Raw genomic sequence first — 27,504 nt, forward strand, 5'->3', positions numbered from 1 at the left:
ATGAGTGAGACCATCTGGTATATTTCTTTTTCTGGCTTATTTTGCTGAGCATGATCCCTTCCAGCTCCATCCCTGTTGCTGCAAATTGCATGAGTTTATCTTTTTTGATTGCTGAGTAATATTCCATGGTGTATATGTACCACATCCTCTTGATCCAGTCATCTATTTTTAGGTATATGGATTGTTTCCAAAGCTTAGCTATTGTAAATAGAGCCGCTATAAACATAGGGGTGCAGGTGCCCTTTTGAATTAATGATTCTGTGTCCTTTGGGTAAATACCTAGGAGTGGAACTGCTGGATCATACGGAAGCTCCATCTTTAGTAGGTTGAGGAATCTCCACGCAGCTTTCCATAGTGGTTGGGCCAGGTCTCTCCTTTTGAACATACCTACACTGCCATGGAATTTCAGTTTCTCAAGTTTCTGCCTTCACTTGTCTTCAGTGCCAGGAATATCAGAGGAGAGTTCAGCTCAATCCCTAGCTATAATCACAATGTAAATGATTAGACATTAGTAAATCCATGGACCCAAGTGATGGCTTTTAAGTCTTCCCTTGTCCTACAAGCTAATGCCACTTATCACTGATAAATGATACACTGAACTGGTCAATGAAAAACTTGACAGGTGTGGTAATGGTGCTATGAAGAAGGTAGGGGGCACTAAAGACAAACATCCATGCAGATTTACTGAGGCCAGCCTGGAGGAGTCTGCACTGATACCCTTCAACTAAGAAGACTATACTGAGTGTTTTTATGCTGACGGTAGATTCACAGTTACGGGATGAACGAAGATCAATCTGCATAATGCTAAAGAAGCTAGAGCAGCCCACGAGGGGCTATTTAACCCAACTGAAGGGGCTAGGGAATTCATCCTGGAGAAAAGGAATGAGAACTATCTAGTAAAGCAAAAAAAAAAAAAAAAAAAAGTTGGGAATATGTATGTTCTAGGTGGAGAGAAAATAACATACTTAAGGACTTACAGGCACTCTGGGTCATGAATCTGGACAGAACCAGTGGAAACAGCTTATTTCTGCTTATTACAGTGTCTGGGGAATCCTCAAATAGTGGGGAACTACTGAAATCTCTGGAATCCGGCACCACCTGGCTGACATCTGTCCTGGGTGCAGCTGGTACTGGAAACTGCAATTCATGTGATTTGGGTTTTATCACGGCACAGAGCGTTGGTGGGATTCTTCTTAATCTCTGTAAGTGTGCATCTCTCACCTGGGAATGAGCACCAGGAAAGCAAAAAATACTTCCTCCCCAGGACCTAGCATAGTGCTTGGGATGTAACAGAAGGTCAAGAAATTTTATGAATGAATGGAGCAGGGGGGAAAGTTAAGGGCATCACATCAGAGATGTAGGAGTTAAGGTCCACCTATGAGAATTAGAAGAAGTGGCTGTTGGGAAAATCTCTGTGGGTCAAGGGAACGTTTGGAAACCCACTGAGGAGGGGGCCAAGTAGAAGGGCAGCACTTCCTACAACAGCCTTCCACTGGGGCGGGGTCTGGCAGGGGAGATTGTTGCAATGATCCAGAAGTTGAGTTTTACTCAGAATGTAGGCAAATATTTGGGGTTATAAGGAAATTTCAAAGTGCTGAATAGTGGTCTGGGTGATCAACTAGGTGATGTGCTTCCTAGAAAGGAAGGAAGCCAGTAGGAAGTGGAGAAAAAAAGAAAGACTGGAGGTCAGGTCCCAAGGCAGTGTGAGTGAAGGAAGGGCAGAGTTGGAAGACTAGAAGCTCCTGGTCAGAAGTTGGGGGACTGGCATTTAAGATTGATGATGTGGGGCCTCCCTGGTGGCACAAGGGGTTAAGCACAGCACTGTGAAGCTATCCACAGACTCTGTAGCAAGAGTTCTATCTCCGGCCCGCCAGGGAGCTACCCACATGGTGCAGCAGACCTCTCCTGCCTTGCCCACTGCTCCCCTCAGCGGTGTATTTCAGTCAGTCTGCCTGTTCTGTTCCCCACTCTGTCTCCTATGAATCCCCTCACCACCACCCCCAACCCTGTACCTCTGGCCTGTACCACAGTTCTTGTATGCATAAATAAAAAACCTTTAAAAAAAAGATTGATGAGGGCCTCCCCGGTGGCGCAGCGGTTGAGCGCTGGGTTGCGAAGCTGCCCGCGGCCTCTGCGGCGCCGGTTCGATCCCCGGCTGCTCCCCGGCCACCGGAGGAGGGTCCCACATGGCGTGCAGACTTCTCCTGCCGCCCGCTGCTCCCCTCAGCAGTGTACTTCGGTCCTTCTGCCTGCTCTGTTCCCCGCTCTGGTTCTGGTGAATTCTCTCACCCTCCCGCGCTTCTGACTGTACCCAGTGCATGTATAAACAAAACAAACAAACCAGCAAACAAATAAATAAAGCATGCCTCTATAAAAAAAAAAAAAAAAAAAAAAAAAAAGATTGATGATATGTATCAAATTCAGGTGATGCCGAATTCCAGGGTGTGATCAGGATGTGGGTGTCTGAGGTGCAAGCTTCTGTGAGGTTCAAGGAGGGTAGCTCTTGATTCTCACATTTTCCTGGAACCTGTCCGAGGAAGAGATTCTGTGTATGGGCGTTTCTGTGAGCAACTGTGGTTCTACTTCCAACACAAGTCTGGCTTAGTGGGAACAGACTTTTCCAGACTTTTCTATTCTATAATTAAATCACTAGAAACTGGTTGGTGCTCAGTTAAAATAGTCGCCACATTTCTTGATTCCTTTTTCAAGCTCTTTGGAGTTCCTTATGACTAGTGGTAAAGACTTATAAGCAGGGAACAGTGATCTGTGTGGAAAAACTTAATTGGATTAGGGGTGTTCACGAACCAACAAAGAACATTTATAAAACAGTTTAGGTAGACAGATTACAAAAGTGCAAAAAATAATAATCGCAAGCACTTCTGCAGTATTTCCAATATACCAATTGCTCCTTGAAGGGCTTTATGTGTATGAACCCACTAAATCCTCCCGCAACCCTTTAAACAACTACTAACATTATCTCCATGCTAGAGATGAAAAAATAGGCCCAGAGAAGTCAAGTAGCTTATCTAGATCACACAGCTAGTCAAAGGCAAGGCCAGGACTTAATTACAGGTAGATACTGCTGCAGTGAGGCAGCTACTCTTCTTTATCTCCAGATAAGAAAACTGAAGCTCATTAATAATCTACTTACTGGAAGACACTAAGTGTGGAGTTACTGTGCCCCACCCATGGCTGCCTGGGCTGTTCACCTTCTAGTCACTGTGGCTCATTGGTCCAGACAGTCACCTTTATTGTGAAAATGATCTCTGGCCTCTGCAGTCTCCCTTTGCAGAGGGACAGGTTCAGAAAACCCCAGTGGTGGCAGGGAAGAGTTGCTCAACATGTTTGTGGAATAAACAAATGAATGAAGATTATTGCCACACTCCCTGGTGTCACAGTTGGCCAGCAGCGAGCATTTAATAGTTGAGTAACTCCAGATAAAGACAGGAACATGGTGTTTATAAACTGCCCTTAATGGAGAAGACTCCAGACAGAAACCAGGGGAGAGAGAGACATCGGGGCCCCAGCAGAGCAGCGGGGACCAGCAGCAGCTGCCAGGGGGTTCGGGGACCCCCAGGATTGAGAAGCGGCCTTTGTGCCAACAGCGCTGGCTCACAGGTGGACAGACCCTCTTGCATCTCTCTCCCCTGCCCCTCGAGAGAGGCTGCACAAACCCAAAGGGACAGTTGGGCCCTCGATAAATATTTGTCCAACGCCCAGATGAGTGAAGGCAAGGGAGGGGGCGTGTTTTGAAAGTTCATCCTCGTCTCTCCTGGCCACACCTTGGGAGGACTCCCAGATAAACCTCTCTCCTCCCAGAGTCTGTCACTGCGCCGCGGGGTGGTGACCTGGTTGGGCCGTGGGGCTGCAGGACGCAGACGACCATGCCCAGGTACACGGTGCACGTGCGTGGGGAGTGGCTGGCAGTGCCCTGCGGGGATGCACAGCTCACGGTGGGCTGGCTGGGCCGCGAGGCCGTGCGCCGCTACATGAAGAACAAGCCGGATAATGGTGGCTTCACCTCCGTGGACGACGTGCGTTTCCTCGTGCGCCGGTGCAAGGGCCTGGGCTTGCTGGACAATGAGGACCCACTTGAGGTGGCCCTGGAGGACAACGAGTTCGTGGAAGTGGGTGAGTGGACATGGGGGAGCGGCAGGAACCACCATGGTGGGTGCTCACGCCCGGGGAGGGAGGGCCTGGGTTGTGCACACTCGCGGTGCAGACAATGGGCTAGGCCTCTGGTCCTCTGGCTGCTCATGCCTGCAGGAGAAAGGTAGGGTGCGCAGCCACCCTCTTCAAGGGGCAAGACTCAGAAAGAAGGTGGCTACTTCCATTCCCCCCGGCGGCTAGTAAGTTGTGGAGACCAGATCTGAACTCCAGATTCTAGGTCTAAACCTTTGCAGTTCCTGAATCGTTTTGAAATCCTTTTGCCCTTCAAAAGCACCTCACCAGACTAGAGGCCAGTGGTGTGGACAAGGAAGGAGTTAATATTTAAAACACAATAAAGCTGGGGGTTAGATCTTGACTTTCCTTTGGACCAGGCGTCCACCCCACACCTGCACCTCTGCCTGTTGCTCTCCTCCTGTGTAAATGCACTGGGCGCACTTGAGGGCATCTGAGTCATGTGCAAGCAGCCTTTTCTTTTCTTTTTTTTTAAATAATAAATTTTATTTTTATATTCCCCATACAATTGCAACCCCCCCATTCTGACCCCAATCCCTCCCCTCCCACACCCACCCCCCAAAAAGTGTCGCTGGATCATAGTTGTTTGTTGATTTTGATATTTTCTTTCTTATGGTTATTCATTTTCCTGGTCCCTTATTTAAGTTTTCTAGATTCCTGCTATGAGTGAGACCATCTGGTATTTTTCTTTTTCTTTCTGGCTTATTTCGCTGACCATGATCCCTTCCAGCACCATCCATGTTGCTGCAAATTGCATGTGTTTATCTTTTTTGAATGCTGAGTAATATTCCATGGTGTATATGGACCACATCTTCTTGATCCAGTCATCTATTTTTGGGCATTTGGGCTGTTTCCAAGCAAGCAGCCTTTTCTATACAATTCAAGGGCCACTGCTGAGCTGGTTCTTGCTTGGCCAGCAGTGCCCACTACGGCCATTGGGTATCCGTTGTAAAGTTTCTTTCTTGCATTTTTGTTTCAGTTATAGAAGGGGATGCCATGTCTCCTGACTTCATTCCATCGCAGCCGGAAGGGGTTTACCTGTATCCTTTCCTGTAGGCTGATTGGTCTGCTCTGGGGGCTAATCCTGCCAGTGATGGGGCTGGGGCTTTTCCACACCGTCCATCATTTTCCTTTACCTGTCTTCAGATACAGCAAATACCGAGAACCTGAAAAGGTAAGCTGCAAACCACTCTGTTTTGCTAAGGAAATGAAATCCCCCTCATTTGAGGTTGGAGAGGGCCAGCAACATTGGGGGAGGGGGGCGGGCAACACCATCATTTAAGACAGGGCTTCGTCCAGCTCTGTGTAGGAGGGAAAGGCATCCTATTTACTGTTCTTGGTTTCCTTACTCAGCCTCCTCTTAAGGAAGATGTCTTTTGAATTATGAGATTTTACTATTTCATTGTGGTGATAAAATCTCCTCAATGTCAAAGATAAAATCTGCTTGAAGTGTCCCTACCTTTGTTAGAACAACTTAACTTTCCCAACCCACCGTGGTCCCCTTCTTGTCTGCAGTACATTGCCTTGGATGGGGACAGTCTGACCACAGAGGACCTGGTCAACTTGGGAAAAGGACGCTACAAAATAAAGGTATGGAGGGCAGGAGGGAAGCCTCTCCTCTGCCCCTTTTGGCTACACGTGGAGTCTTTGTGGGCTCAGCTCTCGCCAACGTTTTCCTAGCTCACCCCAATTGCCGAGAAGAAGGTGCAAAAATCCAGGGAAGTCATAGACCACATCGTGAAAGAAAAGACTGGTATCTATTTCTCTTTATGCTATAGAATTCTATTTATAGACATCCAAAAAAATGACCTACATCTAACTATAAGCTATCTGTTGTTTTTTATTCTAGTTGTTTATGGCATTACTACAGGTTTTGGGAAATTTGCCAGAACTGTAATTCCTATCAGTAAACTAGAGTAAGTTTGATTACCTGCCCTCCCCACCAAACACACACCTTCCCATGCCACGCATGACACTCTTGCGATTTCTATCAACAAGGGAAGTAATTAACATTTGTCCCAATTTACAGATGGGGGGGCAGGGTGAGCTTGGGTTAACTTACACATGGGTTAGCATGGAAAACACAGGCCTTTGGCTTCTTCCATGGCATCACATAGACTCGTTCTGTCCCTCCAACGATTTGATTAATTCCTTCATTTTCCCAGCTGAAGATATACTTCCCCATCAGGTATCTAAGAGATATTGTCCTCCTTTTTCTTCCAGGGAGCTCCAGTTCAACTTAGTCCGCTCACATTCCTCAGGTAAATCACTTCTACGCGGGGTATTTTCTAGATCTTATTTGAGTCCATGAATCAAGTACAACCTAGTGGGTGGCCCCCGTAACGCCCACTAACAACGAGTGTATTCCAAGGACTGGGTGCCAGTTTTGCTTCAAAGGAGGAAGGGAAGCAGAAAACATCAGACAAGACCACCTTTCAGCTGAATTTCAGGAAAAGGAGCAGGCCAAGTGGAGGGAGGAGCTGGGGCAGGACTGTGGACATCAGCGGAGAGCGGTGTGCTCAGTGATTTGATCAGGATTAGGTGAGCTGGGAAGGTCTGTTGAGTCTGGAAACTATTGTAAGGGTGCTGGATAGTGTGGGGCTCACTGGAGCATTCCAGGAAGGGAACCTGCGAGAGCAAAACTGGGGTTTTACCTTTGTCTGGAGGATGGGACTTTAAGAAGCAAGACAGAACTGAGAGTAGGCCAGCTTTCTGTGCCAAGGGGAGAAAGGTGATAGACGACTGAACTGAAGTGGAGAAAGATTTGAGAGATGGAGATGTCTGGGATGGGGAAAAGACTTTTTTTTTTTGAGAAAACATCAAATCTGTTTTTTAGGTGTTGGGAAACCACTAATCCCTGAGAGGTGCCGAATGCTGTTGGCTTTAAGGATCAATGTCTTAGCCAAAGGATATAGTGGCATTTCCCTGGAGACTCTCCAGCAAGTCATCGAAGCATTTAATGGTAACGCAATGGACCCCCGAACTGATCCTCTATGGAAGCTGGGCATGTCCCTAAGGTAGACTTGATTGACAGGATGGTAAGGAATTGGCTGAGACAAGAAAACAGAAAATAATGGACATGAGTGAGAAATGGGTTTAGCAGGATTGCACTTAAGGTAACTTAGGTATTTTAATTCTGTGTACTTTAACCTGTTCTTAGCACCTTCAGTTAGCATTTGTCATATTAAGACTGGAACAAGCCCTTTGAATCTGGCCTTTAGTTCAGGGCTGGAGGGAACTTTTGATTCCATGTTGCCTGAATGTTGTTAGAGAAGTTACATCAAATCATTGGGAAAACAGTGATTTCGGGATGTCCTTCCCAAAGACTGATTTTATACTCCTTGTTGGTGCCTGGGAATCTGAAATCTTAATTCTCCCCCAAGTGGTAAGAGAACCAGACATAAAGACCAATGTTCTTGCCAAGGTAGAACAGAAATGTCAAGATTAAAGACTGCTTGTGGATCAGGAGGCCAATTAGTGCCAGAATATGAAGCAGTTCTAGTCTTTGGAGCTTACTTCCTTTTTTTTTTTTTTTTTTTAAGATTTATTTATTTATTTATACAAGCACTGGGTACAGTCAGAAGCGTGGGAGGGTGAAAGAACTCACCAGAGCCAGAGCAGGGAGCAGAGCAGGCAGAAGGACCGAAGTACACTGCTGAGGGGAGCAGCGGGTGGCAGGAGAGGTCTGTGTGCCATGTGGGACCTTCCTCCGGTGGCCGGGGAACAGCCGGGGATTGAACCAGCGCTACAGAAGCTGCGAGCAGCTTTGCAACCCAGTGCTTAACTGCTGCACCACCGGGGAGGCCCCTGGAGCTTACTTCTTGAGAGAGGAAAATTCCTAAGTGAAAACAAGATTTGAAATGCTTAAGAGGCCATTATCCTCACAGATAAGGGTAAATATTCTGGGTCAGCAGAGCCTTGGGGAACTCTTGGGGGTGAAGGAGTGGGAGGAAAAGCAGGTCTGGGCAGTTGATAAAGCAAAATACTTGCTAGAGTCCCCTTGCTATGGATACAAGTGACCCGTAAATTTACTATGCCGGAGGTGGTAGCAATATCTGGGCTGTGCTGAACAGACCAGCCGTGATTCCAGCACCTATTTCTACACCCACTCTGGGGTGCCCTGCAATCTCAGCTGGTGCAGCTTTGCATGAACCCACCTGTTGCTTAATGGGTGAGCCCATCTGTGGGCTCCTTGAGTTGATTCACAAGCTGATCTGTGGGTGACCCAGCTTTATCCTACTGACGTGGTCTAGTGATTGCAAAAAGCACTGCTCTCGGGCATCTGAGATTTTTTTAGAAAGACAAAGCCTCGCCTTTCAGTAACTTATTGAGAATTTTCTCCAAAACAGCCTTGCTCGTTTAGCAGTGGTGGTGAGTTGTCAAACTGGAAGACTAGGAAGCTGGTAAAAATGGAAAGAGGGCCTCCCTGGTGGCGCAGCGGTTGAGCGCTGGGCTGCGAAGCTGCCCGCAGCCTCTGCAGTGCCGGTTCGATCCTGGCCACCGGCAAGGGTCCCACATGGCGCGCAGACCTCTCCTGCCGCACCCGCTGCTCCCCTCAGCAGTGTACTTCGGTCCTTCTGCCTGTTCTGCTCCCCGCTCTGGCTCTGGTGAATTCTCTCACCCTCCCGCGCTTCTGACTATACCCAGTGCTTGCATAAATAAATAAATCTTAAAAAAAAAAAAAAGCCACTAAATAAATAAATAAAAATGGAAAGAGACTAAGCCACCTATAACTTACCTTCTTAGAGAGCCCCTGTTAACACTTTGGTGTGTTTGATTATAGAAAATTTTATATTGCTTTTCTAATGTAAATGTTTACATGTTTTCAAATATTCTCAAAAAGCTTTTAATAATTACATACAATTTGATCACATGAAAGTTTCTTAATTCCATGTTTAGATCATGTCTAACTTTTTTTTTTAATTAATTTATTTATTTGTTTGTTTTGTTTATACAAGCACTGGGTACAGTCAGAAGCGCGGGAGGGTGAGAGAATTCACCAGAGCCAGAGCGGGGAGCAGAGCAGGCAGAAGGACCGAAGTACACTGCTGAGGGGAGCAGCGGGCAGCAGGAGGGGTCTGCGCGCCATGTGGGACCCTCCTCCGGTGGCCGGGGAGCAGCCAGGGATCGAACCGGTGCCGCAGAGGCTGCGGGCAGCTTCGCAACCCAGCGCTCAACCACTGCGCCACCGGGGAGGCCCCATGTCTAACTTTTTGTTCTTAGAAACAAATTCACAATGAACAATAGCTAGCTCATGATCGTGTCTTCAAGATATATTGCTAGAATTTCTGGAAACTTCTAGATCAGATTTTGAAGGTTTTGCAACTGAGAGGGTTCAGTCTTCTCTCCTTCCTTTCCTGTCGTTCTTATTTTCTCACCTCTTTTTCTCTATAGCAGCTCAGCTAGGTATCCTAAGCATTAGCTGTGCTTGAGAAATGATCTTTCCACAGATGTTTAGGCATGATGTGATGCTAGATCCTACTGGGGGAGCTTCATCTCACTGGAAAAGCAAGGAGCACCAGAACGAGGTACTCTTGAAGTAACTGGTCCCTACTTCTCTCCAGCCTCCTGCCTGCCCTACATTCCAGAAAAAGGAACCGTTGGTGCCAGTGGAGACCTTGCCCCACTCTCTCATCTTGCTCTTGGGCTAATTGGAGAAGGGAAGATGTGGTCTCCTAAGAGTGGCTGGGCTGACGCTAAATACGTAAGACTTGATGACAACTTCAGTCGGGGATAATTTCTCTAAGCTGGATCCAGGGTGTCCTGCATGCTTTATATCATTTCATCTTTATGGTAGCCCAAGGAGGGGGCCATTATTATCCCCATTTTATTAAGGGAAAAATGGAAGTTTAGAAGTCAAATGAGACAACGCTCTTAGCTTCCTACTCGACTGTCAGCTTTCTGGACTTAAAAATCTCCTTGGTGGGGAGGTACAGCTGCCAGTGTTAATCCCAGAGATTGATTAGGCACCTAAGACACTGGCCATGTCTCTCTGGGAGGTCACACACTGCTGCAAGTTTAGTTAGTGGCTGATCTCAGAGCTGCAGAGCTGTGGGTCCTGGCACTTACAATCTGAGTACTGCAAAGCAGCTTCCATTTGACCCCCAAAATCCCAACCCATTGGCTAATCAGAAAGGCTTGGATTTCATAAAACTTTAATGTTTTCTTCATCTGAATTCATCTCTTAATTCCACCAGAACCAAACAATTATTTGAAGTGTCATCTCTGATCAATTGTGGGAGGTATCCTAAAGTAAAAGAAGGGGCAGAGGATTGAGGAGGAGGAAATAGTTAAGGAAACAGATAATCCTCCCAGGGATATAGGTTCCAGCTCACCTTTCTTGATTATTTCTCTGTATACAGTGTTTGCCCAACTACCTTCATACAGTAAATTCAAGCACATCCTGGTTAAAGCCTGTGATCCTTCCCCTGTCCTTAGACTCAAGTCTTAAGTGACTTACCAGAGTCTTGTTTATCATGTCACCCGCCTCTCCACTGCCTGCTCCCTGGAGTTTGATATTACAAAAAACTGGAGGTCCTTATACTGGGAGTGTGCTGGGTCCTTGCAGGAGGACAAGCACTATCCATTCTTCTCCCTCCTGTTCACTCCTGTTTCTCCTTCTCATAAGTCCTTAGGAAACTTCCCTTTTTGTTCCTCTGGTTCTTTTCCATCTCCCCCAAGCCCCTATGGCCCCTCCTTTAGTCTCTCCTGGCATCTCATGTGATTATTTTCCACCAACCCAACCCACCTCCTACCACCGGGATCGCTTATCACACGAGCTCATCAGTCTCCCATTTTTCCTACCCCCAGCTCCAGCCCAACACCGAGAACTGATGTGGAGAGCAAGGTGCACTCCACTAGACTGGTGCAACCGACATCATACGTCACGCTGGCCCTTTTCCTTCTTCCCTAGAAGGACCTTCCCTTACCCATTGCTTTCCCTTCTTTTATTTCAGGGGGGGATTATCCTGCCTGTTTGTCCTCAAGATTCTGTTTCCATCTATTCAGCCCATAATCCCCTCATTATCGGTGCCCACACATTTAACACACAAGGGAGAAACCCTGCTCCAAGGTCCTGCCAGTGTGTAGATAAGTAGGATGAGGGTGAAGACTTTTTAGGTTAAGCTCTGGAGAGATGTGCTGTCGACAGACTGTCAAGCGTGCATATGTGTTCAGGAAAAAACAGAGCAGTTCACCAAGATGGACACTATAAATCAAAAGTCAGTGTTGAGTCTGCAGACACAGAGCCCTGTTTTAAGTGCAAGAATTATGTGGATATAAATCTGCTTTCAGACTAAAGAATAGAGCCAGAGACTCGATCAGAGGACATGGACAGAGTTAACGTGTGTAGGTCTAATCTTTTCTTTTTTTAAGACAGGGTGTCTTTGGTGCTTTAGAGTTTTTTGTGGGTTTTTTTGTTTGTTTGTTTGTTTGTTTGTTTTTTGTTCCACATGAAAGTAGAAATAGATTGATATTTCATCTGATATGCACTTTTATCTTTTTAATCATTCCGCAGGTCCTGGAAGCCCATGGATTGAAACCAATTGTTTTGAAGCCAAAAGAGGTAAGGAAATTCAAGGAAGATTTGTTCATTTGAATAAGTCTTCACTTATGCACTATTTTCAGTCTTATAATCAACTTCACAGGTTTCTTAAAGTAAACCTGGTTTATATATTTGTTGAGAGTTGGTCGCTGGAGAAAGGGTTCCTCCATAAGCATTTTAAAGATTCTTCATGCCATGCAAGCTTAGGGGGAAGTTCTATTCTTAAGAACATAAATTTCAAATCAGAACCTCTAAGGATTCTTAAGAGATACTCCCAGCCAGTTTATACTCCCTTAGGATGCTCTCAGCCAAGAGCGTCTTGGAACAGAAATGTCCTAGGATGCCTTACCTACAAGGATGAGAAGTTAAAGAAGAAATGCAGCACAATTTAGCATTCAAGATTTTACATGCAGTTCTTACAAGAGCTACATTACTGCCTCAAGAATAAGGACACTTAATAGTAATGAATTCTCATAGGATGGCACTTAATCCTCTACTGCTTAAGCAAGTCCCCCAGTCCTACACTTCGGACAATATGAATAAATACCATTCAACAAACTGGTTAGCTTTTCTCTTGCAGAAGTGGAAGAGATGAAATCAACTTGTAGATAGGTTTATTATAACAAATCCAGTAGGAAACTTCTCTCTCCCTCCCCAAAGGGTCTGGCGCTCATCAATGGGACACAGATGATCACCTCCCTGGGCTGTGAAGCCGTGGAAAGAGCCAGTGCTATTGCTCGGCAGGCTGACATTGTGGCAGCCTTGACCCTTGAGGTGCTCAAGGGCACCACCAGAGCCTTTGATACAGGTCAGTAGGGTTCCATTGGGTTGTTACACACCTTAGCTGGTGGGATGGGCTGACTGAGGTCATTGGACATGAGGCTCATGGGAGTGGGTAGGAGGAAAGGAGAAAACCCCAGTGTTGATGGCACACCCAATAATGCTACAGCTTCACCTAAGTCACACCACCTTTGAGCCTTGAAACAACCACATTTTACAGACATTGATCCCGAGAGTTTTGTGATCGGCCCCAGATCACCCAGCTCTGCCTCCCATCAAACTATGTGTTGTCTCAGGAATCTGCTCCCAGGGTTTAGAACAAGAGTAGAATGAAGGTTGGTCCCCATTAGGAAATTGAGAGAAAACTGTGGAAGTGGTAGCTTATCAAGAAAGTCGTGGGTTTGAAAGACTTCCTACTATTAAATGTTGTAGGACAGAAAAACTGACTAGAAAAGACTTAGTTAAATTAGGCCACTATGGAGATCCCATCTATTATGAGCCTAAAATCTTTTTAGATTGGACCCAGTGTCCTGAGTTGAATTCCCAGTGGGATCAACACATTGTTTATACATGGAAATTTCAAGTAAAAAGAATAAAGTCAGGAAGGAAAATCTTGCTTTGTGGGTTAAGTATCTGAGTGGTGGTAGAGACCCTGGGAACTTTCAGGATCATGTCAGCATGGTGGATGGTCCTGAGCCATTGATGGAAGGTCAATCTAATGCAAGAATGGCTCAGATTTACTCTCTCTTGACTCTAGACATTCACGCGGTTCGCCCTCATCGTGGACAAATTGAAGTTGCATTTCGGTTTCGGTCGCTCTTGGACTCAGATCACCACCCATCTGAAATAGCAGGTCTGGGCATGTGTATGGGAGCAAGCTCATTTGGTTGTGTCTCATGGAAAGAATTGATAATATGTCCTCTGTCACCCCCTCCACCTCTTCCCCAGAAAGTCACAGGTTCTGTGATCGTGTTCAGGATGCCTACACTATGCGTTGCTGCCCACAGGTAAGCAAACAGTTTCTTTTCTTTCCTCTAATTCAGGGGGGGAACTGATAAAGGGGGAGGGTTAGAACATCATGTAATGGCCAATTCTAATGCAACTTTCTTTACTGCCTCTATTAAAAAACCATGTATGACATACTTCCATCATTTCCAATTGTTGTTAAAGTTTCTATTCTATATGGGCAACTATTTTCTTCTAAATTGCTCTGCTCATACCCCTGGTACAGAAGGCCAACAACTTGTTATGTCAATTTAATATCCTAACTTTAAAAAATTCTTAGCCATAAGAATTCTGATGAGTTAATGGAACTTTACTGGTCCTCCCGGTTAGATGGCATTTGAAGCAGCCTACCAAGGATGTTCTCAAGATAGTTTAATCAAAATTCAAGTGCATATCTATGCTTCTATCTTATCTGCATTTTATAGACACACATAAATTATAATTGAATCTTAATTTATTTATAAGGCTTAATTTTATTTATTTTTGTATAATAAATTTTATTTTTATAATCCCCATACAATTGCAACCCCCTTATTTTGACCCCAAGCCCTCCCCTCCCGCCCTCTACCCCCCATAGAGTGTCTCTGGTTCATAGTTTTTTCTTGATTTTGATTTTGACTTTCTTATAGTTATTCATTTTCCTGGTCCCTTATTTAAGTTTTCTAGATTCCTGCTATGAGTGAGACCATCCGGTATTTTTCTTTTTCTTTCTGGCTTATTTCGTTGAGCATGATCCCTTCCAGTGCCATCCGTGTTGCTGCAAAATGCATGTGTTTATCTTTTTGAATGCTGAGTAATATTCCATGGTATATATGTACCACATCTTCTTGATCCAGTCATCTATTTTTGGGCATTTGGGCTGTTTCCAAAGCTTAGCTATTGTAAATAGTGCTGCTATAAACATAGGGGTGCAGGTGCTCTTTGGAATTGATGTTTTTGTGTCCTTTGGGTAAATACCTAGGAGTGGAATTGCTGGATCCTATGGAAGCTCTATGTTTAGTAGGTCCAGAAATCTCCACACAGCTCTCCATAGTGGTTGGACCAGTTTGCATGCCCACCAACAGTGCAGAAGAGTTCCTTTTTCTCCATACCCTCGCCAACATTTGTTGTTGCTAGTTTTTTTAATATGTGCCATTCTCACTGGTGTGAGATGGTATCTCATGGTAGTTTTGATTTGCATTTCCCTGATTACAAGTTATGCTGAACATTTTTTCATATGCCAGTTGGCCATTTGCATTTCCTCTTCAGAGAAGTTTCTTTTTAGCTCTTCTGCCCATTTTTTGACTGGGTTATTTTCTTTGTTGTTGTTGAGTCTCATCAGCTCTTTGCAGATTTTTGTGATCAGTCCTTTATCATTAGTGTTGGGTGCAAAAATGTTCTCCCAGTTGGTGGGGTTTCTCTTTGTTTTTGTTATTGTCTCTTTTGCTGTGCAGAAGCTCTATGAGGCTTAATTTTATTTTTTTTTTTTTTAATTTTTTTTTTTTTTTTAATAGAGGCATGTTTTCTTTCTTTCTTTATTTGTTTGTTTGTTTATACATGCACTGGGTACAGTCAGAAGTGCGGGAGGGTGAGAGAATTCACCAGAGCCAGAGCAGGGAGCAGAGCAGGCAGAAGGACCGAAGTACACTGCTGAGGGGAGCAGCGGGCGGCAGGAGAGGTCTGCACGCCACATGGGGCCCTCCTCCGGTGGCCGGGGAGCAGCCGGGGATCGAACCGGCGCTGCAGAGGCTGCGGGCAGCTTCACAACCCAGCGCTCAACCGCTGCGCCACCGGGGAGGCCCGAGGCTTAATTTTAAATACAGTGTACAAGTGGCATGGGCTGGCCTTGGGCATCTTGATTTGCATATGATGATTAAATGAATTAACAGCTAAGATTTTCATCTAAAGAGTGAAACTAGAGTTCAGTTTCTGCCAAGTTACCATCTATGGTGTAACAAAGAGCCCTTCCTGGAGTAAATACCCCACTGCCTTTATTAGACACATTTCATTCCTGCTAGTTAGATGGAAAATGTCTCTGGGGAAGAATTGCCAAACTAGGGAATAGCAGACTCAATTGGTAGGCACCTTTACCAGTGTCTTCCATGTATTAATCCACTTAATCTTTTATTTTAGGTCCATGGTGTGGTGAATGACACAATAGCATTTGTGAAGAGCATCATTACCACAGAACTTAACAGTGCCACAGATAATCCTGTATCTTTTGACTGTCTACTAAGCTGTCATTAGAGAATTCCAGCTGGTAATTTAGGATTGGCAGAAGTGATCCTTTGCATAGTATCTCTGTTCTGTCACTCCTTTGCATAGATTAAGTCCCTGTGGCTCAGAGATTAAGTGACTTTTTCCACGTCAGAGCTGATAAGTGGCAAAGTCAGGTCTGTGAACCTGATCTTGGCTTCCAAGTCTAACATGCTGTGCTTTCAAAATGCACCCATCAAAGATTGAAGACAGTAATTCCAGCCTTGGCTAGGTGGTTTCATGGAGACATTTGCCCTAGACACAGGGCTGCGGTTATTGTTGGAAGAATGAAGATCCACATCCCAAATGTGATTATGAAGACCCTGTGCAGGCTGGCATTTATGCCTTCCTGGTTCTAGCAATGCTATAGGCATTAAACAGAAAGTAGCCTTTCAGCATTTGATCCGAGTTATAGCTTTCCCCATCCTGGGTTATTATTTCTGACATGAACTTTATTCAAATATGGAAAAACCCATTCCTCTAGGGTGGAGCTCGTCTTTCCTTCATGGAGTGGGTATCCCAGAACCATCTTGCTTTTGCTGGGGAATGTTTTGTGATGCCTTAGTTCTTCCAGAAGTGGGTGTGATTAGCCAGGAGGCATACTGATGAAGTCTTCATGGAGCCAACACTACCTTTGAAGACCACAGAAATATTTTTCTTCCTGTTCCATGTCTGCCTCAGTTCTTAACACAGAGAAAGTGCTGAATTGTCAGCCCTGGATGCAGGTCACAGCCTGAGTCAGCAGATGAGTTTCACAGCAGTTGAGTAATGTTCCTTACAAGACCTTTACCACAGCTCCTCTGAGAGACTTACTTCAGCTGTGTGATCTGTGTCCTCTCAGATTGTTTTACAGTTAAGTTAAACACTCATGAAATAGTCCTCAACTCACTAACTTACCTCAACACCACTACTCAAAGTGGAGTAGGAGTGTCATGAACTCTAGTTTTTTTGTTTTTTGTTTTTTAAAGATTTATTTATTTATTTATACAAGAACCAGGGTATAGGCCAGATTCGCGGGAGGGTGAGAGGATTCACCAGAGACAGAGTGGGGAACAGAACAGGCAGACTGATGAAATACACTGGTGAGGGGAGCAGCGGGCGCGGCAGAAGAGGTCTGCTGTGCCATGTGGGACCCGAACTGGCCGGGATCGAACTGGTGCTGCAGAGGCTGCAGACAGCTTCACAGCACTGTGCTCAACCCATGAACTCTGGTTTTATCTCCCCCTTGGTATGGTTGTGCTTGAGGGTCTCTGATCTCAAAAGAAACCAGCATTTCATGGTCTGTGTTTCTCTGGCTCCCATTGGGTATAAATGATTCATCTTTTGCTTTTGTGTCTTTTTATGTCAACAAGTGCTTGCAGGAAGACTCTTCTCCACCCACATGTGTGCAAAGGCTATCACCTCAATGTTAAAATTAAGCAGATTGGGGAAAGGGTTATCTTAAAGTGATCGGCAAATGTCATGTTCAAGCCTTAACCTGCTTTGAAAGATGGTCTTTGCCAGTAGGGGAGAAACTATTTCTGGAGGAAACTTCCATGGTGAATACCCAGCCAAAGTAAGCCTCTTAGAATTCCTTTTGCTTCTGAAACTATATTCCAGTACAGGCCAACTGAACTGAGATGCTCTTTCAGGCCCTCGACTATTTGGCCATTGGCATCCATGAACTTGCCGCAATTAGCGAAAGAAGAATCGAAAGGCTCTGTAACCCCTCCCTCAGCGAGTTGCCTGCCTTCCTGGTGGCTGAAGGTGGTCTGAACTCTGGATTCATGATAGCCCACTGCACAGCTGCAGCCCTCGGTAAGAAGACAGCCTCCTCCCCAGAACACAGGCTATCATCTAGCTAAGGGCATCTCCATTTTACCTGAGATGTTTTGTCTTTGAATGAGATCTACCTTCTTCACCACCTCCATTTGTCCGCTCCCTCCCTCAATACAATTGTAGAAGTTTGTCTGTTTAATACTTTTTACATCTTTAAATACTTTTTAGGAAACAAATATAAATAAATCCTAAGCAAGTATCTGCTAAAATATAATAATACAATAATGAGGTTGTACATAAAGAGGCTTCCATATTTCTCTGTAGAAAGCAATTTGATATCACATGTGAACTTTGTAGCTTTTCCTCTAATCTCAATTTGAAGTCTATCAGAAAGAAAAAGACAAAGATGTTTGTCGTTCATGGAGAAGCTAAACCAACCTGAATGATTAAAAACTGGATATATTTCATTACCTATACCAATCATTAAAAACGTAAAGATGTGATTACAAAATGCTTCGAAAAGGCAATTTGTCCTCTAAGGAAACAGCTGATTTCTGAGTCAAGATTATAAGAGACAGATAAGTAACCTACAGGGCAGGCCCCAGCACAGAGGCTAAGAGTTTCACTTATCTCCACTTATCAATGTCAGAGCAACAGTACTAGGCAGGTACAAACATTACCTTCATTTCTCAGATGAATAACGGAAGATCTGAGAAATAAAGTCACTTACCCAAAATTTCACAACTAGTAAGAACTAGAGCAGAATACAAACCCAAGCATTTGTGCTCTCACTTCAATGAATGAGACTCTCATTTTAACCAATACTTAACCCTGAAATATAGTTGTGAAAATGAACGAATAGAAATGCAAGATGTTCAGTTAAATTGAATTATTTAGGACATACTAGTACTAAGATATTATTTTTTTATCTGACATTCAAATTTAACTGAACAGCCAGTATTTTTTCCAGCAAACCTACCCAAGAAGCAGGATAGCATAGTACAAATTAAGTTAAAGATCTGAATCCCGGCTCTGGCACTAACCAACTGTGTTATGAAACAAGCTTTTAATCTTGTTGGCCTTCAGCTAACTCCTGTGTAAAACAGGGATGATAAATTCACCTAAGGGGCTGTTTTGAGGATTAAAGAATTAATGCATGTAAAGCCCTAGTACTATACTTTAGTTCCATGTTATAAGTGCTAAATATTAGTTGCTATTAATATTACTCCTAAGCTTTTCCTTCCTTAAGCTTCACACGGAAACTCAATATGAGTAATTCGAAGAGTCACTGAGTTCACCTCTCCTGTGACCAGTATCTACTATTTGCTCACTCGCTTCCTTTTTGAAATACCCCTTGAAGGGTAGCAAGTTCTCACATTAACATGGGGGTTGGGGGGAGGTTGTGGTAATTGATTTCTAGAGAATATTTTGAGCTTAGGGAAGCTTCATTTAAGTGTGTTCAGCATCTCTAGCTTCCTGTTGAAGTTATTCATTGCAATTTCTTTTGAGGGGAGTACTTGTGAGTTATCTCTTTGGATGAGCCTCGCTAGAACTTGTTTATCCATATAGCAGGATAGGGTCCCAGGTCCAGGGACATGTGCTGAAGGCGGGAAAACTCTCTGTCAGCCAGGACAAGCTGATCTCCCTAGCTGGATGATTTAGCTGGATTATCCCAAAGCCCTACAGTAGCACAGAAAACAATGGAAGTTTCACTCAGAGCTGCTCTGGAAGTTAAATAAAAAAAGAGAAAAAAGATTCTTTCAAATTTGACTTTTTCTGGCTTTCAAACTGGGGATAAGGAATTTAGTAATCTAGGGCCTTGCTCCTTCAGGTGTGATCCAGAAATACAGTTTATGGGGACAGCAGAATCTCAGGCCCCAGCTGAAATTTAGCATTTGCATTTTAACAAGATTGAGAGACTCATACACACAATGAAGTCTGAGATGCCAATCTCGGCTCTCTCTAGGATTTCCTTCACCTCTCCCAGATACCTGCCAGTCACCAAGGCCTTGCTTAAACACAGCTCATCTGCCTATGCCATCATCAAACAGCCTAAACCATTAAATCTTAAAATCTGTGGTCCCCCCTCAAATGCCATGCCTGAATTTTAATCCCTCCTCCTCTGGTGTCACAACCGGTCAAATTGCTCTCGAGTACCTAGAAATGACCACCATGTTTATTTTCCCTCCTCTCCCTGGTGTGCTAGTTGCTTGCAGTGTTTGCAGTTTGCTTTTGTAATTATAGGGTTTGCTGCTCCACAGCCCAGTTTTATGTCTCAACTCATTACAGCTTTATAGTCCCTCTCACTTTGGAAAGAAAAAAAAAAAAAATCTCTTCCTTTTCCCAAAGTAATTTTGGGCCATCTAGTGCTTGGATGGTGACCAGGAGTTCCTGGACAGGATGCACTGCGCCAAGGAGCACCCTGGGGAGCCTCATGTCGCGCTGGCATTTTTCCCGTCCGGAGCATACATGTTAACTTGCTCTGACCTCTTGCAGTTTCTGAGAACAAAGCCCTGTGCCATCCCTCGTCTGTGGATTCTCTCTCCACCAGCGCCGCCACCGAGGACCACGTCTCCATGGGAGGATGGGCAGCCAGGAAGGCACTCAGGGTCATTGAGCACGTGGAGCAAGGTAACTCCGGCCAGGATGGGGCTCAGGACTCTCTGGGGAGTGACTGTGACAGTGGTTCTCAGTGGAATCCCCCTCAGAGCACTGGCCTCACCAGGACTCTTGCTAGAAAGGCAGATTCTCCCAGGCCTGCTGACTCAGGAGCTCTGGGGAGAAAGTCAGGCAAGCGAGGCTTCACAAGCCCCCAAGCGATTCTGATGATTCTGATGCTTGCTGACAATTAGGAATCACACCCACTGGCTGAGCCAGTTCAATGGCTGGCTTTTTTAAAATTAAGGTTTTTAAAAACATTCAAAAGCAAAACCTCGTTGTTCATCTACACACCTCGCTCTCGTTTAACCAAAGTGAGCCCATTCGCTTCATTTTTTGCTTTTATTTTTCTCGAATTAGTTGCTAGCGAATCACCACCATATTCTTTCCTCCTGCGTACTGTTTGTCTTATATCCTTTCGTATCCAACACGATTCCATCGCCATGCCCACCAGAAATCAACAAGTCTTAGTATCTTCCCCGAGAACATATTTAACTGTCCCGCATGATCTCAATGTGTTTACAAAAGGTCTGCTCACATCAGGATTCAAGGTCCACGTTTTAAATTTCACGGTGAGGTTTTAAGCAACATTTCATCTACAGCAGTTTCCTCTCCACCCATCACCCCCATCCTCATTTTTTAGTCATGCCATTGACTAGTTTAAAAAATAGGTCACCTTTCTACTAGGAGGTGATATTCTGGACTTACCTCTTAGCTTCCATGCGGAGTTACTGCTGACTTCGCCTCTGTCCCATTTACTTCCTGCACGTTGCAGTTGGCCCCTAAACGCTTAACTAGCTGAGGGCCAACCTTTTTGGCAAAGATACCTCACAGGTGGAGCTGTGTCAGCCAACCTCAACCTGCCTTCTTAATTACTGCTTGCTAAGTGTTTTTGAAAGGAGCCGGCTTTCCTTTAGGCATTGTTACCTAGGTTTTTGCAACTGTATTGGAAACAGTTGGCTCTCAAAGGAATGTTACTATTTTAAGATAAATGGGAGCGTGGAATGTTCTTTTTTTTTTTTTTGGTAATGTCTGTATTGAGATACAATTCACTTGCCTTATAATTTATCCATTTAAAGTATACCATATATTGCTGTTTTTGTTTTCTTTTTAATATCCAGAGTGGGGGAAATGATTTCCACAATTACTTTTAAAATGCTTTCATCACCCCCAACAGAAAACTTGTACCCCTTACCTGTCACTCTCCCATTTTCTGCACACCTGAGCCCAGGCCTCAGCAGCCACTACTGTACTTTCTCTCTCCATAGATTTGCCTGTTCTGGACATTTCACATAAGTGAAATTATTCAAAAGGTGGCCCTTTGCAAGTGACTGTTCACATAGCATCCTATGTGCAAGGTCCATTTTTGATGTAGCACGTCAGTACTTGATTCCTTGCTATGGCCGCATCATACTGCCTGGCATAGACAGACCACCTTCTGTCTACCTGTCCGTCGGTGAGGGACTTCTAGTTCTGCCCACCTTTTCCCTAATTTGAATGATGCTGCTGTGAACTGTGTACAGATTTTTTTAAAAAAAAAATATTTATACATACAAGAACTGGGGTGCAGGCCAGACGTGCGGGGATTCACCAGAGTGGGGAACAGAACAGGCAGACTGACTGAAATACACTGCTGAGGGGAGCAGCAGGCGAGACAGGAGAGGTCTGCTGCACCATGTGGGTAGCTCCCTGGCTGGGGATCAAACTCATGTTGTAGTGGCTGCCAATAGCTTGATAGTGCTGAGAATTTAATCCCTGTGTCACCAGGGAGGAGAATTTAATCCCTGTGACACCTGTGTACAGATTTTTCTGTAAGCGTTTGTGTCATTTCTTCAGAGTGGAATTGCTGGGTCATATGATGACTCTCTATACATCTTTCTGAAGAACTGTCAGACTGTTTTCCAAAATGCCTCCTCCATGTCACCCTCCTACCAGCAGAGTGAGAGATCTGATTTCTCTACATCCTCAGATGTTGCTGGTCAGCTCCCCTCTGCCAGCGACTCTCAAAGTGCAATCCCCATTGACTGCATCAGCATCGCCAGGGAATTTTTTAGAAAGGCAGATTTTCGGACCTGCTGAATCAGAAACCCTTGAGCTGGAGCTCAGGATCAGGGTCAGGAAGTCTTTTTGATTTTCTCCCCTGCCCACATGACTCAAAGCTGGCCTCTGGGTTGAGATCGAGACAAATGGCAGTTTTCACTAGTACAGATAAGGGACACCTCCCTAGCTGGGTTTGGGGATCCCATAATCTGTCCAGGTAAGTGTCTCATTTTCCCCTTCTCACCATTAAAGATGCTGTCAAGAGGTTAAAAAGGCAGGTTTAAATGGTCACCAAATGCCTAGGTGGGTTTATTCTACCAATAGACAGAGAACCAACCATCTGGCTGCCAACTTCTATGTGATTTAAATCCCTGAAGCTCAAAGTCAGTCTTTAATCAGCCCTGCCCTACGTGATTCCTGTCTTAGTGCTGGCCATCGAGCTCCTTGCAGCCTGCCAGGGGATCGAGTTCCTGCGCCCCTTGAGAACAACCACTCCCCTGGAGAAGGTCTATGACCTGGTGCGCTCTGTGGTCAGGTAAGGTCCAACAGCATCGCGGACGCACCAGCCCTGGCAGCGCGATTGTTTGCCTGATGGTTTGGCTGATGGCATTTCCACTTGTCTTCCCCTGCAGGCCCTGGATAAAAGACCGCTTCATGGCCCCCGACATCGAGGCGGCGCACAGGCTGCTGGTGGATCAGAAGGCAAGCTGGCTTACTTCTTAGCCTGGGGTCTTCTGGGACCGTACACTGGGAGTGGGGAGTGGAGCAGCATGGTCTTATTCTTTTCCTTCCTGGCTATTCCTGGAAGTGAACAAAAATGTGCTTACAAAACTTGCAAGGCCATCCAGAAGCTATTGATAAACTCCGAAAAGCCCCGTAGAGCAACTAAACCTTGAATATCTGAGGACTGGAAGTGAGCTGAATTTTATTTTTTAATTTTTTATTTATAATTTGGGTATTATTTTTTTAAAGATTTATTTATGCATGCAAGAGCTGGGGTGTAGGCCAGAGGTGCAGGGTGGGGGTGGTGAGAGGATTCACCGGAGACAGAGCGGGGAGCAGAACAGGCAGACTGACTGAAACAGGCACACTGCTGAGAGGAGCAGCAGGGGAGTCAGGAGAGGTCTGCTGTGCCATAAGGTTAGCTGCTGGGGATCGAACTTGTGCTGCAGTGGCTGCCGATAGCTTCATAGTGCTGTATCTTAACCCCTTGCTCCACCAGGGAGGTGTTGTTTGAGATGTCATGCTCGAGAGAGAGTAGGTTGGTGGGTAGAGGTCAGAGGCAGTGCTTCTCATGGTGCAGTGTACGTGAGGATCTCGTCAAAGTACAGATTTGGATTCAGTTGGTCCTGAGTGGGACTGTATTTCTAACTTGTCCCGGGTGATGCTGGAGCTGCTGGTGCACAGGCTTCCCTTTGTGTAGCAAAGGTCAAAGGGACAGCACAGGCAGGAGAGCGCCTGTGGCTGCTACTACCTCTCAGCCTTCAAGACATGCTGGAGGAAACACCCAGCTTGAGCAACTTCCCTTCATTCTGTCCACACTGAGTTCTTTAGGTGCTGCTTGTTTGCTTGTTTTGCTACAGAAGAGTACACGACTGAAAACCTCCATGGTCACTTTAGAAAAGTATTAAACTTTGTACTTTAAAAGCTGTTAATACAACCAAAGCCTCATTGGCACAGATCGTGTGTCTAATGCTTCAAAAAAAGCTAGCAAGCAGCTGTGGCTTGTCTAATCAGATATAGAAAATGTTTTGACTTCAGATGAAGTTGCTGTTTAACGACATGTGAGAATAATGTCAACCTCCCTGCTGTTTAATCCTTGCTTCTCAGGTGTGGGAAGTGGCTGCACCATACATCGAAAAATACAGAATGGAGCATATTCCAGAATCAAGACCTATCTCTCCAACCGCCTTCTCACTGGAATCTCTAAACAAGAAATTCACCATGATCCCTGAGTCTGGGGATCTCTAATGGGTTTTGTCATAGATTAGCAGATTAGATGTTACTTAGCTTAACACAAGCCATTTATGCTGAAGGGAAGACCCCAAAACTTTCCTAGATCAATCCATTGTGTTAATTCAATTCTTCTAAAACGGACTTGGGTTCGGCTGGGGCCTATGTGACAGCTGCTGAATCTCACCCTGTGTCTGGTTGACCTGGTTTGAGACACATCAGGTGTTTTCAGACCATCCGAGTTTTCTTTCTCTCTTAACAATATCAACAGGCCACTCGCTCTTAAGGGTGAGAAGAGTAACCACAAGTGTGCGGTCTTTTACTCTCAGCATTAGATGAACCCAAATCTGGAAACAGATGAACAGCATTCTTTGTGTTCTTTCCCCCAAATGTTAGACTCTTGTGAATCTTTCTTCTTTTTTGCTTTGACAAGTCTCTACTGGTTAACTTTAACTGATCATACTATGCTCTAGGGTGACGTCCTTAATATGCCTTCGCAAATAAACATTTCAACGTATCATTTATCCTTCAATTGTTCTTTCTTCTATTGAGTCATAGTCAAAAACTAGTCAATCGATCAACAAAAGCTTTTGTGTAAAGAGTTAAGGAATGACAATAAAGCTTGCTGTTAGGGAACCTCATTGAACTGTGCATTTCGCGTTTATCAAATACCCCACACGTATCGGAATAAGGGATTCACAGGCTTCCTGTGGAGCCGGAGGTTCGTGGTGATCTCAGTCTTACTGTGTGTTAGTTCTCTACTCACATTCCCACAATCACCTGAGCTCAGAAGCTATCTCTGTTCACAGAGCAAGAATCTGAAGTTTAGACGTTAAAGCTGTCTCTGTATGGTAATCATTAAAATGAGGCTCCATTGACAAAGGTCAGATGCGACCCTAGGATGTGTTACCCAATCTGTTTCCTCCCACCAAAGAAGACAAAGGACTTTTGGGGAAGGATTAAGTGTATTTGTCTGGATGAAGATGCGCCCGAGGGCCCCTCGGCTCCGAGGGCTGAGATGACCTCACCATGTGTACAGGTCCACCAGGCACTGCGAGTGGAGGAGGCTGAAACCCTGGCTCTGAGAACCGCAGCTGGGTGAGGGTAGGACAGACACCCGGCCAGCCTGCCTGCCTGCCTGCCGGCAGCCTCCAGTGCGTCCAATGATGGATTTCACAACAGTGTTTTCACACCGCGGGTTGCAACCTGTGCACAGGAAAGGTGGGGACAGGAGTTGAAAGTGCTGCCTGCAGCAATTTAGTGAACAAAAATGTGCTGAGGAACTGTTGACCGAAGGGCTGTTCTTGATGCTCTTTTTTGCCAAAAGGTAAACACATACGAACGAAGTTTATTCATTTCTTATCCATGAGCTGCTGTGGAGTCAGTGACCTCCAGGGTGTGAGGTTGCCCTTCCGGCCAGGGCAGTGAGTGCTGGGTCCCCCGGGATCTTGGGGTGCTTTGTCTTTGAGTTTTCTAGGCATCTCTGTTAGTAACTGACATCGCACGCCTTTAAGACAATGTCCCGGTAATGATGGAGTAAACTAAGTTTTGATTGTCTTAGATTATCGCTGTATTTTTTAGAAATTTTGTTAAACAAATTTAGCCCCCTTTTAAAGAAAGGCTATTCTGGCTACAGTTGATTTTATTTCTGAAAGATTTAGTCAGTGAGTGCTAACACTTTCAAAAGTGTCTTTAGAACAAGTGACTGACCTGCTGTGCTCTCCCATGGAGTGGCAGCCAGAGTTGGAGGCTTTGGGATTTTCTCCTGAGGAAACTTAGCTGAGTCTCTTCGCCTGCTGTCTAGGGGTAGCCAAGGAAAAGCCCCACAGCACAGGGACTTTTGGAAGCTTCTGCTGTGACCCACAATTTGCTAATATCCTGTTGGCCAAAGCGAGTCACAAATCAAGCCCAAGTCAATTTGTAAAAGTAATACTCACCGACATGGACATACGGTTTGGCAAGACTTGGGGACCATTCCCGAAATAATCTATCACATTCACAAAATCCCATACATACCCTAAAAAGCCACGAGAGGATACTTTTCATTATAGCTTTAAACGTGTTACTTATTTCTGTATCTGGTCCCTGGGTTATTATCTTTTTATTCAACCTTCCTAATTATGTCATGAATAATATTCCAAAGGTTATTTTTGTAGGAGGTATTAATTTATTATATGCACACGTTGAAGACATATCAAAAAACAAAACAAAGCAGGAGAGTTGGTAAAATGTATTTCAGCTCATTCTGTAGGTGTGGGTCATCTGAAGATTATCCCATTCCCTTTGCTTAATGATTAGTTGATTAGGGTTGACATTGCCATTTGAACCAGAGAAGTTTTTACTGGAAGCTTCTTGCAAATGTTTTCTTATGACAAAGCCAGCCCTTCTCACCCTGCTGATTGGCCTGAAAGAGGAGGCAAAGAGCTCGATGAGTGTTAGCAATCATCGACTAAATCTTTCTGGCTGTGCACAGCAAGCCCTGCCCAGGAGGCAGCCTGTACTGGCAGTGATGCCAAGGCTGGATAGCAGAGCAGAGGAGGGAAGGCATCTGGGTCTTCAACATCACTGAGTTGCAGGATAAACATTCCTGAAGCCCACCTTTCTGAATGTCAATGCTGAACTGGTGTATTTACTCATTCTTTAAGTTATTACAGTCAGATACTGGCACCTGTAGCCGTTAGCATCCTACCTAGCACTGTTCGTGCAGTGCTGTACCGGAGTAGGGTACAGCATATTACATACCGGAGTAGGGTACAGCATATTACATAATATCACATATTACATACCAATGCAATATGTGATCCTGTATTCAAAGGCTTTTCATCTAGTTGGGGACACAAGATAACAGCAACTGTACCAAGCTTGAGTCTGAGAGGAAGGCATAGTAACTACAGCACAACTGGGTCATCCGGGAGGTGATGATGAGCTGGGCCTGGAGTGATGGGAGTCAGAGAGAAGGGAGAAGGAGGTATAAGCTTATCCCAGGAAACCAATTCTATAATTGGTCAAGTCCTATCATTAAACAAATGGCGACCAAGATGACCCTGGTCCTTGCAATCACGTTACAGCCTTGACAGTGAGCCAAAGGATTCGACAATAGCAATGTGTAGGGTGGGAAGGTTGGGAGTAAGGAGAGCCAGGTCTTTAAGAGCACGGGAATTCATGCTAATGATGCAGTAGGGGATGCAAACCTCTACCAGCACAAACATCCCTGGGTGTCTAGGGTGCATGGAAGAGCTCGCTGTGGTGCAGTGGTTGTTGGAACCATCTGGGCATCTGCAGTAGCTTCAGCAGAACCACATGGAAAACATGTGGCTTCATGTTTCAGAATATCTTATATTAAGGGAGGC

The 27,504-nt window shown here is 45.0% G+C and overlaps 1 protein-coding gene across 1 annotated transcript; it reads left to right on the plus strand.

Annotated features, from left to right (window-relative positions):
* Positions 1-3,884: 3,884 nt before the first annotated feature.
* On the plus strand, positions 3,885-24,172 carry HAL (histidine ammonia-lyase). Its single transcript, XM_037515233.1, has 20 exons — positions 3,885-4,131; positions 5,162-5,222; positions 5,329-5,356; positions 5,698-5,772; positions 5,863-5,935; positions 6,032-6,098; positions 6,406-6,443; positions 7,019-7,144; positions 9,747-9,886; positions 11,699-11,746; positions 12,386-12,533; positions 13,263-13,358; positions 13,454-13,512; positions 15,623-15,703; positions 17,235-17,300; positions 17,377-17,542; positions 20,000-20,134; positions 22,628-22,736; positions 22,834-22,903; positions 24,032-24,172. The coding sequence occupies exons 1-20, from the start codon at positions 3,885-3,887 to the stop codon at positions 24,170-24,172; spliced, it is 1,974 nt and encodes a 657-aa protein (XP_037371130.1).
* The last annotated feature ends 3,332 nt before the right edge of the window (positions 24,173-27,504 follow it).

This window comes from Talpa occidentalis, unplaced genomic scaffold (assembly GCF_014898055.3).
Source record: "Talpa occidentalis isolate TD23 unplaced genomic scaffold, MPIMG_talOcc4v2.1 talOcc4.16, whole genome shotgun sequence".
Lineage (NCBI taxonomy): Eukaryota > Metazoa > Chordata > Mammalia > Eulipotyphla > Talpidae > Talpa > Talpa occidentalis.

Coding starts and splice junctions, on each gene's coding strand:
- HAL (XM_037515233.1), top strand. CDS start 3,885: ATGCCCAGGTACACGGTGCACGTGCGTGGGGAGTGGCTGGCAGTGCCC. Junction 12,534..13,262: donor CACCAGAGCCTTTGATACAG/GTCAGTAGGGTT, acceptor TCTTGACTCTAG/ACATTCACGCGGTTCGCCCT. Junction 22,904..24,031: donor GGCTGCTGGTGGATCAGAAG/GCAAGCTGGCTT, acceptor CTTGCTTCTCAG/GTGTGGGAAGTGGCTGCACC.